Below are 14099 nucleotides of genomic sequence, written 5' to 3' on the forward strand. Positions count from 1 at the left end.
TGCTGTCGAAAGACCTGGCACGGGGCCCGTGTATGGGCCATATATTGTTGCGGGGGTGGCCCTGTCCTGGGACGGCGGGGTTTCCCCGTCCCCAGACGTTCTGGTGCGCCCGTGGTGTAGATGATTTTAATGTCGCACCAGATCTGATAAGGGTCTTGCTCATTATCGTCGTTGATTACACTCATGAAAATGGCGTTAGAGATTGCCTTGCTGAGAATGCTGCACGTCCTTAATGCTCCTTGCAGTTCCTCATTGTCAGGTTCTTTTGATAGCGGCTCTTCAAGGTAGGATTCCAAGTGACAGGGGCAAAGGTGCATTTTTATCTTCCTTTCCCAGAGTGATAAATTGGATCCGTTGTGGTAAGACTAATCCACTTACAAACACATCAAAAATAGGGAAAAATTAAGATAATAATATATTATAAAGTACAAATAAAATCCTTATAGTACAAAATATATTACAACCAACATCTTACACAGATCTCCTAATTATATTGTCACCCAGAAAACCAGTAACAGACTACTTAATCACATAATCAAATACATAGTAGAATCCTAGTTTCACATACAAATCACATACATTACATAGTACAAATCTACTCTAGGACTGAAGGGGACACTTCTGAAAGATTCCATTATCACAGGCTGGAAAATCTACTCTTAGACAATGTTTTCACCCCAAAGAGGAACAAGCCAAGTGATCATAACCCAAAGTAGTATACTATTTCACAAATATCATGTACAGCTTCCCAATATAGGTTATTATTTCACACTACAACTGTACAGCATCCCAATGTAGTATACTATTTCACACTTGTAAAATCCACTCTCAGACCATTTTATTTACTACATAAGAACCCTCTTCTGCCCCTTCTTGTTCCCTTTCTTCCCCATGCCAGCATAAACAGTAATATTAAGAAATTACTTCTGCTTCCATCACCCATCTAAATAGTAAGATCATCATAGTAATCCAAGTTTATTAAAGACACAGATTTGCCTGAATTTCAAAAAAAAAATCATGGGTTCCCCCTACAACTTTAAAAAAGTGAGAAAAAAAAATCATGGGTTCCCCCAAATTATAAACAGAGAAAGCAACAACCGCAACTATTAACTCAAATAGCCTTCCAACATCAGCAAAAGTGCTGTGCCACAGGCTCAGCCCCCAGCCCGCGTCAAGCGCACGGGTCAAAAGGACTGGACGTGAAGGCCCCCGGCCCTCAGCAAAGGCTGGAGACCAGTGGGGGGCCCACTCTTTGCCCTTCAAACTGCGCACTTGCAGCAGCGGAAGGGTTGAGGGAGATGGATAGCTGGAATTGCAGCATCTCCAATCGCCCTGGGGGACATCAAAAAACAACTGGTGCCTTTTAAGCAATTGACCGTCCACCCACGCCTCCCGTCAAATCACCCTTGAACTCCATATGTACATACCTGCAACTATGGACCACAAATCATCTCCACCATTGCGCTCGCCACGCCCCATTGTCACAGTAACCGCCGGTCGACCCTTGTTTTGCCCGCTTGGCCCTTGCAACTCGGCAATCGCCTTCTTTGCTTGGGTCCCATTCCAATTAGGCTGCCTATTCCATCTGCGAGGTGCGTCCGTTCCCCCCGAGGATACATCATCTAGCAACCTTCATGGCAGACAGTTATTCCAATTCACGGTGAGAACAACTCACCTCAGTTGCTGGGCTACTCAGAATTTAATCCTGTTTCAGCTCGCCAGCAGCTCACCGCTAAACTTCTCTTTACTCAATTTAGTGGCATCGCCCTTTGCATCCGTTGTCACTACCGCGCCTGGACCCTTCTCCTTTTTCATCATCACACCTTGGTCCAACCAGCCGCCACCATTATCCCTAATTCAACTGGCCCGACCACACGCTCCCCCCATCATGCCCCCCTGCCCCGTTGCTCTATCAAGGTCAACAAATTGAATACAGCCAGCTCCTCAATATGGGTGTTATACCGCTTCCTTCTCGCAGCCCTTCTTGCCGACCAGCCTCGCACCTTCTTCTTGATTGTCACCCACAGCAACCTCAACTCTTAAATCTTGGCTTGCCCCTGCGTCAGCTTTGCAACTCTTCCAACCCCCAGCCGGTTTGCACCTCCAACCGTCCACCCATCTGAAACCTTGCCGCCACCAAACACCCCCAATCACACCCCCGTTTCCTAAGGCTCCGCACTCATGGATCACAGTAGTATGCCGGCATGGCCGCACCCCCAATGGACCACAATGGCATGTCCGGAATTTCGATGGAGCCAATGTCCCAACCTAAACCAGAACATAGTGGCATGGGAATGATGATGTAAGCAGCATTTTCTTTCCCTTTTGTCCCGATTGCACATGTGTGAAGCCTCGATAGTGTCACGATAGGCTCATTTACTAACGGGTAAATCAATGGTTACAGGAACACGGTTTTTGTACCCGGTACACCCACTGTACCCCTGTGGTTTGACGGCTGAACGCCGTCCACCGGCGGGGCCACGTTCGGAGCCTGTTTTGGGTTGTTTGTGCTGACGGTGGCCGTCAAGCTGTTGGGCGCCCTTAGGCTTCGTCACCAAGCTCATCTGGCGTGGTTGATGTCCAAATGGCACAACAGCGGGCTCACCACTCACCACACAATCGACAAGCCCAGCAACAACCCAACAACTCAAGCCAGCTCCTTCCAACCCACTTGACCCGCTGTCCCCTGGAGCGCCCAATGTGATGTGCCCTACGGTATCCTGGCCGCTCTTCACGTCGGTCTCAAGTACTTTCTGATGGTGAGCTTGTCGGAGCGCCAGACCCTCCGACAACTTTGCAAACTTCTACTTTGAGAACCTCCCCTTCTAGCTTGACCGCGCGAGCGAGGAAGAGTCATCTGTAGACTCAAGGTGGGCCAGCACGGCAAAGCATCCCTGCAATCAGCCGCTAGGAGGCAACATATGTATCTCTCTTTCTCTATGCAGGAATGAAACCAGTTTTGAAAAACATGGATTTAATGCATAGATTGTGGGGCTGGTGTCGCGGACCGAGCCTACCGTCTTGTTGGCACCCTCCACGTCGCGGCCCCTGCAGTCGCCGCCCATCTGTCCCCCAAGTGTGAGCATCACCAACCCTTTCCCGGCGCCACCTCCTCACCCAGCACACACTTTTCAGGTAACTGTCAACGCAAAACTCTCCCAATCACCCTTTAACCTCATCATCCGTGTGAGAAAAAAAAATTGTCTCCAAGATATGTTCTCTAAAATCTCATACCATTGTATTTGACTGACATGTACCCTCATGCCTCTTGGGTTTTTGCAAAGTATTTGTCTTAGGTTCACTATTTATTCTCAACCTGATTTGAGTACATACATAAACACATTTGTTTCAGTCACTGAAAACAAACTGTGCAGATTGAAGAATCCTCTCTGCATGAATTGATATGATTTTGATTGATTTTTATGTAAAGCGGCGCGCTGCACATGTCTCTTGAACTATTGTGTCATCCATGTACACCCAAAATTTAAAAACATGGACCCAGAGTTGTGTGTCATTTGACTTTGAATTTGACAGTGGCATTTTTAATTATGTGACTGAGACCTTAACAGTTGAATATGAATTGATGTGGCATAAGCATGGGCATCCAAGACATCAAATCACTCACTCTTTGCTAAGATCTTGGTTAAGGAGAAACAGCAGTCTGCCAGCTACTTAAACTCAAAAATTTGGGCTTAAATTCATGCCTGTTGTAAAAAAAACTTGAATAGACATTAACATGAATGTTGAGGATCAATTATGTATTTAACATCAGGAATGTGATGAATAGTATCAAAATATAGCCATACATATATTTCAAGTAGATTGTTAGGCGAACATTGGTCTGTGCGGCCTCTGGGCCCCACAGCGGCGAAGCCGCCTTGGCCTCTAGTTGTTATAATATAAATTTAAATCATAAATTAACACCACGGATGTTTGCTCAGCACTTGCGTGCAAGTGCCTTCACCCCTCTCTTTAGGAACCCTTTAAGATCTCTTTAAGGACTTGGCTCCAAGTGATGTGTAATTTTGTGCTGAATTTTTGCTGAAGTTATGCTGAATGTTTACGAAGTCATGTTGCAAAGGGTCTGATATCATATTTATAACAACTGCAACTTGACCATATAAATTACTTTAACCATTTAAAAACAGATTTACAACCACACTGCAAGGAATTGTCAACTGCTTGGAAAAAACAATAGTTTCTTCTATTACTACTATATAATATATTTTGATTAATCATGGGGTTATACCAGGGGAGCTTGTTCAGCACTTGCATGCAATTCCAATCATTCAATAATGTTTTTAACCTTTTAAACTTTCTGCTGGAACACTATCAGCAAGGTACACTCAATTTGCACTTGTCAGCCTGTAGGTAACTAACCGTGTCTGAGAGGGTTGTTACTAGCAAGATGATAGTGTAAGATGCGCAGGATGGGCCAATGGGTTTGTGGTAAGACCTGTAAAAGTTTTCACTCTATCAGTAATCTTGACTGAGAGGCTTGCTCAATTAAGGCACATCCAGATCAACACAGGGTGTTAATAGGCATCCAAGGAATAACTCAACTTGGGTTTGTGGTTTTACCTACAGAAAGGTAAGGGTAATCAAGAGTTGAAGTTATTCCTGAATTGAAAGATGGTTGAGAATGAAGGCACTGTTTAACTATGTATGTGTTAAACCTTGCTATAATAATATTCTGAGGGATAAACATTCCTGGGGGGCGTGTTTATATAGAGGGGAAAGAGCAGGAGGGGATATGAGGCGCTTGAAGGCGCTTCAGGACCAGGGGGGAACTGGAAGCGCTCAAAGGAAGCAGATCCTCATGAGGATCAACATTGGAAATGATCAAGGCAGTGTAATGATCAGTACTGATCCTAGATCAGTAGCTGTGCACATTAGCTGATCATAACCAATCAGTGATTCCATTCAGTGCTCTTTGAATTGGATTACATCATGTATTTTTTATGTATTTATAGCATAACCAATATATTATGTAAATGGGGACTGAGGCGTAACAGGGATAAATGAGTGATACTTGTCTTGGGTATTTCACGTGTACAGTAATATTACAATGTATTGTAATCTTACTGTTGCACGTAACTTAACTCTTATAAAAACAGTACATTATGGTAACTGTATTTAACTATGGTTTATCTGTAATGTGATGTATAACAAGAGTACATTCTTAAGCTTGTATCTAATGATATACATATGTAATAAAGGTGTAAAAGGAATGTACTATAAGTAATGTGAACAATTGCAGGTACTTGGTACATGTAAGGTACTGTGACATGTACTCTGTGGCTGACACCACTCAATTAACTTGGGGTCAATTCATGCTGAATTATTGTTGAATCAATGCTGAATTTAGCTCAAGGCAAGTTTCAAATGTGTTCAAGCTGGCTTGAGATTGAATTCCAAGGCTCTCCTGAAGATAAATGAAACTTTTCCATGAGAACATCTTGTCAACTTGAATGCCCAAATGTTTGGGAGGTATGCCTCAACTTCTTGCAAAAGAGTGAGATTCACCCTTCTGAGATTCAAAAATTGTTCAAGATAAATCCTTGGAGCTTACAGAGAGTCTTTTCATACAAAATACACCAAGCTGTTGATAAACTTGATATGTGAGCTTGGAAAAGAGGATTCTGATAACAAACTCTTTGGCAGAATTCCTGATTTATCTAGTGTCTATCTAAAATGAATTTCAGTCTGAACACAAAGATTTTGTAGTAAATTTGAAAACAGTTGGATGCATTAAATATTTAACAGTGAATTTTTGGTGTGCTTTCTCTAAAATTAAATTCCTCTCTAACAGTTCTTTGAGATTGAATCTTCATTACTCTCTGTGCCAGCTTTCCGGTATGTATGCATTTCCCAGGTTGGGTCTGCTTGACAGGATGAGTGGATAATCTTGTATCAATTTCAATCTCAACATTTTAATCTTACTCCAAGTTATTTTGCTCTCTGGACTGATTTTATATTGAATCATCATATTCTAGATTTGTCCCCTTTGATTGTTTCAGGAATGATGTGGGGAGTAGTTTTTTGAAATATTTGCTATTAATTGAATGTGCATCATTTCCCATGCCAGTTGTCCCACCTGCAGATGCTATATTGGTTCTGCTTGACATTTTGCGTAAATGGCCTTCAAGAAATCACCTCTGCAAGAATTCCAAGAACCTCAGCTAGAGTTTTCTTTGGCCGAAATTCAACATTTGAAGGAGCCTACCCAAAACAAGAGCAAACATGACAAGGTTTCTCAGGAGCTTGGTAGCAAGAACAAATGAAAAAGATGCAAGCAGAAAACTTACCATCAGGTTGCAACTAGCAGACGTGCTTCATTACACAAGGGAATTGAAGAAGAATAGAAGATCACCTTGGTTAACAGGGTAAACCCACAATAGTTTTTGCTGGCAAGGTGGATGTCTGATTCTTCAAGGCTAGCTGTTACATGAACAGATCATAGAAAAATATCACAAGGCTTAAATCCGATTGGGTAACAATTATGAAGGATGAAAATAAGGTGACTGAAATCTTTACAAAACAATTCATGGAAGCAAACAAGCTGTGAGTCATTGTCAAAATCAACCTCCCAGAAGTGATCTAGCTCACCATTTTTGAGATTTTCAAGGGTTTAAACATATAGCATGATATGTCTTTGGAAATTTATGAGAAGAAGAATCATATGTACCCCTCAGGCTCAGATCATTATGCTCACTTGTATTTACAGAAAGAATTTGCCCAAGACTCAAAAATCTGGTTGTGATTGATTTAAAAAGAAGAGGGAGTTGACATGCAAGTTGATTTCAAATTCCAATTTTTACTTCAAGTGTGTCTGGCGGAATGGGGTCTTTGAATGGTGCTGATTTTCAAAGAGACTATGCTTTTTTATCTGGCTGGTAGTGGCTGAACCTGTGTTCAAATTGAAGCAGACCATATTTAAATTTCATAGTTAAGTTCCATTTGAGAATGATGTAGAAGTTGTGAATGCATGTATTGCCAATCCCCAATTCAGTCCATTTAAAATTAGGGTCAGCCTAAATGCACTCCAAACTTTTACTTCGTGCACTCCACATTTTTGGCTTTGGGGGGCCAGCACTCCAAAAAAGTTGGAGTGCCTTGATTTTGTACTCCCAAAACATGGAGTCCCCAGATGGGCACTCCATGTTTATTTGAGTACACAACTGGGTACTCCAAAATTGACCACAACAGGGGAGTGCAGCTAGATGCACTCCAAAAAAAATGGAGTGCAAGCCCAAGCACTCCACCTTTTCAGTGAAGGATTTGGCTTTGCACTCCAGCTGGCAAATACCAAATGGAGTGCATTGGGGTGCACTCCAAGTCTCCTTTTTTTTGGAGTGCCCACAGCAATCACACCTCTCGATGACCGGTCTGGACCGGTCATTGAGGGGACTCACACGACCGGTCATCCAGAGGACTCATACCTCTCGATGACCGGCGCAGACCGGTCATCAGTCACACCTCTTGATGACCGGTGTGTACCGGTCAACGAGGGGAGGTGCTACTCTTGATGACCGGTCTTTACCGGTCATTGAGGGGACTCCCACCTCTCAATGACCGGCGCGGACCGGTCATCAGTCACACCTCCCGATGACCGGTCACCACCGGTCATCGAGAGGACTCACACCTCTTGATGATTGGTCAGACCGGTCATCTCCGGTCATCAAGGTGAGTCACATTTCTCAATGACGCACCCCCGAATAAAACTTCTTTAATTGCTAAAAAAAGGGCCTGAGAACCCACACATGCTGATCTTGCAAAGATTGTCCCACCCAGCCCCTTCCCGGTGCAAGAATGCCCCCTCGGCCTTCAGTTACCCCTCCCGATGGCCGCCGATGTAATAGGTCATCAAAGGGAGAAGACAGTGGCCATCGAGAGGACTCTCCTCCTCTAGATGTGCAGTCGGACCGGCCATCGAAGGGAGTGTTTACTCCATTCGATGGCCAGTCTCATTGTCAAGCATGTACAAGTGCCGAGGATTCTGCCCGGTGGGAATGAATCATTCTTGGCAAGCATATGTGCAGGTGATTGCCGGGGAGCAACCTCGGCAAGGATGTAGACTAGCTGGTGCATTGTAAGGAGCAATATTCCCCCCGGGCCTGGCGAGCCAAGTGAATTACAAGGAGCAATATTCTCCCCAGGCCCGGCGAGCAAAGACACCTTCCGCCGTCCGGCCAGCCAATACACATAGCTGCTGTCCGCCTGGAGCAGCCTTCCTTGGCTAGCAGGTACGGACTGCTCCATGGTGGAATCCTTCCCGATGTGCAGGTGCTCACCGAAGAAGTTACCTTTTTTTACGCGGTTGTTGTTCTGGTGGAGACTGTTGCTGATTTGTCCTCGCAACTGGCTCTCTTTTCGGAAATAGAGAAGTTTTATTCAATTCCTCCTTGATGACCGGTCAGACCAGTCATCCAGGGTAATAACACCTCTTGATGACCGGTGTGTACCAGTCATCAAGGGGAGGTGCTACTCTTGATGACCGGTTGGTCTGACCGGTCATCAAGAGGAGATGTTACTCCCCTCGATGACCGGCACAGACCGGTCATCGAGAGATCTGACTCACCTCAATGACCGGTCATCACCGGTCATCGAGTGGTGTGAGCGGTGTGAGCCCTCTTGATGACCGACCGGTCATCGGGAGCATTGAGAGGTGTGAGTCCCTTCAATGACCGATCTGTGCCAGTCACCAAGGGGAGCAGCACCTCCTCTCAATGACCGGTCATTGAGAGTAGCACCTCCCCTCAATGACTGGTACACACCAGTCATCCAGAGGAGGTGTTATTCCCCTTGATGACTGGTCTGACCGGTCATCGAGAGATGTGACTCACCTTGATGACCGGTGATGACCGGTCATCAAGAGGAGGTGTTATTAGCCTTGATGACCAGTGTGACCAATTATCGAGGTGTGAGTCCCCTCAATGACCGGTCTGTGCCGGTCATCGGGAGGTGTGACCGGTCCGCGCCGGTCATCAAGAGGTGTGAGTCCCCTCGGTGACCGGCACAGACCGGTCATTGAGAGGAGATGTTACTCCCCTTGATGACCGGCACAGACCAGTCATCAAGAGGTGTGATTTCTGTGATTTCCCTCAATGACCGGCGGTCCGGTACAGACTGGTCATTGAGAGGAGATGTTAATCCGCTCAATGCCGGTCTGTACCGGTCATGGATATCAGGAGGATCAAGTGGAGTGTGTTTGTACATAGCCCAGTTGAAGTTGTAGGCACTCCAGCTCTGGCTGGAGGGCACAGTACTGCACTCCCCTTTTGAGGAGGAGAAATATCAGGAATGGAGTGCTGGGGGAATGCACTCCAATCTGATGGAGTGAGACTCACGGGCACTCATTACATTTCCTGGCCACTGGAGTTCTTTGTGGTGCACTCCAAAGAGTCTTGAGTCCCGGTTCTGCACTCCAATTGACTTGGAGTACTCTAGTCTGTACTCCAACAATCATTGGAGTGCACACTCCATACACTCACTTTTGGAGTGATTTTGGGATTTTTTTGGAGTGCATTTAGGCTGACCCAAAAAAAATATGGATTGATTCAATTCAGAATGATGATTCACAATCTTCAAGATACTCAAGGCGTGAATTCTGGTTTGGTGAGTTTTTTTTGTAGTGAATTAGATGCCAAGTTTATAAAAAAACTGTCTTTCCAGAAGGATCACATTTTTTTCACATTATTTATGGTTTACTCCATCATTTTTGTTTCCCTGATTCAAGAAATATTTTTAAATAAAAAAAATTACATTTCTGACTTACAATCAACATTGCTCCAAATGTTTGATTCTGAAGTACTGTTGATTGGTCTGGAATTTGGGAATTGCTGTCTTCCCAAGTTGTGTTACTATTTTTTTCCTCTTCAGACTTCTTTCTATTGTAAAAATAGAGTGATTTTTTGAATTAATTTTTTGACTTATTTTGGTTTTGAAGCTGTTGACTTGAATAGTTGCGCGTCACACTAACATACGCCTGTATGTTTGTGTGACAATAGGGATCAAAGGGGCGGAGAGGCTTATATAAGCTGCTCACCTGGCCCTACCGGTGGAACATCTCTTCAACCCCCACTCCAATCAATGGCCGACCACCGGGTGGAATACCCACTCTGCTTGATGAACGGCCATCAAGTGGAGTATACATCCCACCCGATGACCGGCCATCAACTGGGGTGTGTACTCCACTAGTGATGACCGGCCATTGAGTCCTGTGCACGCCACTCAATGACCGGCCATCAAGCGGCGTACTGGGGTTTAATGCTGCTCAATGGCCATTGAGTGGAGTACATACCCCACTCAATGCCGAGTGCTCCCTCCTCGATGACCTGTCTGTACCGGTCATTGAGAGGCCTGGCACAAGGCTCCCCTTGATGACCTGCACAGACCGGTCATCAAGAGGAGATGTTACTCCCCTCAATGTCCGGTACAGACCGGTCATTGAGAGGAATTATTCCCCTTGATGACCTGTATTGAAAGGTCATCGAGAGGTGTAAGTCCCCTCAATGACCGGCACAGACTGATGATCATTGAGGGGAGGTGTTACTCCTCTTGATGACCTGTTTAGACCGGTCATCAAGAGGTGGAAGTCCCCTTGATTACCAGCACAGACTGGTCATTGAGGGGAGGTGTTACTCCTCTTGATGACCTGGACAAACATTGAGGGGAATGAGGAGTAACACCTCCTCTTGATGAACGGTCTGTACCGTTCATTGAGAGGTGTGAGTCCCCTTGATGACCAGCACAATCCGGACATCAAGAGGTGGGAGTTCCCTCGATGACCAGCACGGACCAGTCATTGAGAGAAGATATGAATCTCCTCAATGCCGGTCTGTACCGGTTGGTCATCGGAGGGATTCACTCCTCTTGATGACCTGTACACACCGGTCATCAAGAGACTCCCCTTGATGACCGGCCCGGACCAGTCATTGAGAGGAGTTGTGAATCTCCTCAATGGTGGTCTGTATCAGTCATTGGGGAGAGTCACACCTCTTGATGACCGGCGTGTACATGTCATCAAGAGGAGTGAGCCCCTTCAATGACCGGCTCAGACCGGTCATTGAGAGGATGTAAATCCTCTCAAAATTTGAATCCAGAAATATTTTTTTCCCCCATGCCCCCGTGGTGTTCTGGTGATCAAGAGGTGTCAGCATGTGTATGTACATAGCCCACGGGATGGCCAGACAGGGTGTTTATATGTACCCTGCTTGACTGGGGTTCAAGTGTATGCACTCCAGCTCTGGCTGGTGTTCCCAGCTCTGCACTCCCCTTTTGTGGAGGAGAAATATCATGCAAGAATGGAGTGCTGGGGATATGCACTCCAATCCTATGGAGTGAGAGTCACGGGCACTCATTAGGGGGGTTCAAAATTAGATTTTTGGCTCCTGGTGACCCCATAAAATCTTCCTTGCTGGTGCACATTTGGGCCATAAAATTACCACCAGAAATGGTAAAATTTTGCTGGTCATCCAACCGGGACCAGAAAAATTTTACGGCACCCCTTCTGATGACCGGTCAATACCAGTCATCACCTGGAATGCATAACTCCATCCAATGGCTGGTCAACATGGGTCATTGGGTTGGGTACACACTCAACTCTTCCCCAACACCGGTGATTGGACACACGCACACACCCCACTCGATGACTAACCTGGTCATTGAGTGGATACACACTCCACTTGATGACCTAGCAGGTCATTGAGTGGATAACCACATACTCGACTTGATAACCGGACCGGGTCATCGAGTGGGTACACACTTCACTCGATGACCCGATTGGGTCATCCATACCGACTCAATGGCCGGACCAGGTCATCAAGTGGACACATAAACTCCACTCAATGGCCGGACCGGGTCATCAAGTGGATAACTACTCCACTCAATGACCAACCCGGTCATCAAGTGGATAACTACTCCACCAATGACCGAGTTGGTCATTGAGTGGACAACTACTCCACCGATGACCGGGTTGGTCATTGAGTGGGCTCCCCGCTCCACTCAATGAACCAAACGGGAAATCAAGTGGAGTGAATATCCACCTGATGACCGGATTGGCCATCGAGTGGATAACTACTTGACTTGATGTGCTGGTCCGGCCATCGAGTGGAGTGTGCATCCACTTGATAGCCGGACCGGGTCATCAAGTGGAGTAGTTATCCACTTGATGACCAAGCCGGTCATCAAGTGGAGTGTGTATCCACTCAATGACCGGACTGGGTCATCTAGTGGATAACTACTCCACTTGATGACTGGACTGGGTCATTGAGTGGATAACTACTCCACTCAATGACCCGGTCCGGCTATTGAGTGAGGTGTGTATCCACTCGATGGCCGGACCGGGTCATTGAGTGGAGTAAGTGGGGTGTGTGCACTCAATGACCGAGCCGGTCATCGAGTGGATACACACCGATGACCCAGTCCGGCCATTGAGTGGATACACACCCTAATTGATGATGGAGTATGTATCCACCGGATGACCAGGTTGGTCATCGAGTGGGGTGCATGTATGGGTGTTGGCTGACTGGTTGACCTGATGATTGGCCTTTCATATGTAGGTTGAGGTGTGTGAGATTGATGGCCGGTCTTGACCGGCCCAGGTTCATGGTGTGATGGGCACCAGTACGTTTCCTTTGCTCAGCCGGCATAAAATCCTCCTGGTGTCCAGCTAAAAATTTAATTGCGCAGCGTGCGCATCTCTACTGGTGATGTGATAAAAAGTTGCTGGTGAAATCCAATTGTGAACCCCCCTATTACATTTGCTGGCCACTGAAGTTCTTTTTGGTGCACTCCAAAGACTCTTGAGTCCCCGGTTCTGCACTTCAGCCGGCTTGGAGTATTCTACTCTGTACTCCAACAATCATTGGAGTGCACAATCCATACACACACGTTTAGAGTGCTTTTGGGATTTTTTTGGGGTGCATTTAGGCTGACCCAAAAAACTACAAAAACATGCATCAGAGCAATCTACAGGGTATGGGTATACACAGAGGTAAAAAATCAGGTCAAAACATTAATATATTTGGTCAATATTGTGGATCAAGTCCACCTGATCACAGTTGGGCTTAGTTTCAGCATAGGTATGGTGTATGTTCTACATGTGCCTTCCACAATACATCTCATACAATTCCAGTTAGGATCCGGTTAGATTGCACCTGAAATCAACCATTCTTTGAACAAAGATCAGACCAACATCAAACCAACTTTGAACCAGTACCTTACAAGGCTCGGACCAAACCTTGGCATGGATTGTGCGAAGGCACTTGTAAACAGGTGCTGAGCAAACGTCCGTGGTGTAAGAACTTGATAACATAACAAATATAAATTGACCCTTCTAAAAATTCACTTACGTCAAACTATAACACCTCTCATCCCACGCACAGAGTCCTGGTTCTTAGGGTCTGTAGTAGAAATACTTAAGAATATCTCTTCTGATTTAGCCACACTAAATTCTTAGTGTAAATTTCTTCCAGATTTTATTTTAGGAAGGCAGCCCTTCAAGCACCTTTAGCCTAAACTTACCTAGTTTTTTCTATTATTCCCTTCCAAGCTCAGATCACACCCTGCGTAGAAGTTCCACACCGTTGAACTTTGGTACGTTGACGTGATCCTTATCAGGACTGTAGGCATTGCTTTTGGTTGTCTGAGGAGTCCTTTCCAAGCTGGATGCACCCTGTGTGCGAGTATTATCCATCTTGCCCTGCTTCCAGTTGCGTTACTGAGGTATTTGGATAGAGAATCTTCTGAGACTGTAAATCTGAAAAATTAGGAGCAACTAGATGTGTCTTTCCTTTGTCTAAGTTTACTTGTATGTACAATGATGAGACAAGTAAAAAGGAATCTAAGTGAAGAAGTTTACATAGAAGCAGCACAATTTGGCCCATGGAGATCTTCATGGGCTACCAAGAGCCCATTAGCTATGTGGGGGCTCATGGTGGGCTTTCTGGGAATTCAAAGGCCCATGGGCTATTCAGTGGCCCGGGTTGATACTTCTAGACCACCAAAAGCCCATGTTGAGATTTTGGGCCCATCAAAAGCCCCAGAAGCTCCCAGGGCAAGGCAAAACTCCTTGAATACTGACCCAATGTGCTTTT

General features: G+C 45.6%; 2 protein-coding genes across 2 annotated transcripts; both read left to right on the top strand.

Moving 5' to 3' along the window:
* Nucleotides 1-1634: 1634 nt before the first annotated feature.
* PtA15_9A281 (uncharacterized protein) lies at nt 1635-2043 on the top strand (the record flags this gene model as incomplete). The annotated part of the gene is made up of 2 exons (XM_053172474.1): nt 1635-1660; nt 1758-2043. 2 exons carry the CDS (start codon nt 1635-1637, stop codon nt 2041-2043), a joined length of 312 nt encoding a protein of 103 aa, XP_053023711.1.
* A 161-nt stretch (nt 2044-2204) lies between these two features.
* PtA15_9A282 (uncharacterized protein) lies at nt 2205-2675 on the top strand (the record flags this gene model as incomplete). The annotated part of the gene is made up of 2 exons (XM_053172475.1): nt 2205-2302; nt 2546-2675. 2 exons carry the CDS (start codon nt 2205-2207, stop codon nt 2673-2675), a joined length of 228 nt encoding a protein of 75 aa, XP_053023712.1.
* Nucleotides 2676-14099: the final 11424 nt, after the last annotated feature.

The sequence above is a fragment of the Puccinia triticina genome, chromosome 9A, assembly GCF_026914185.1.
Source record: "Puccinia triticina chromosome 9A, complete sequence".
Classification (NCBI taxonomy): domain Eukaryota; kingdom Fungi; phylum Basidiomycota; class Pucciniomycetes; order Pucciniales; family Pucciniaceae; genus Puccinia; species Puccinia triticina.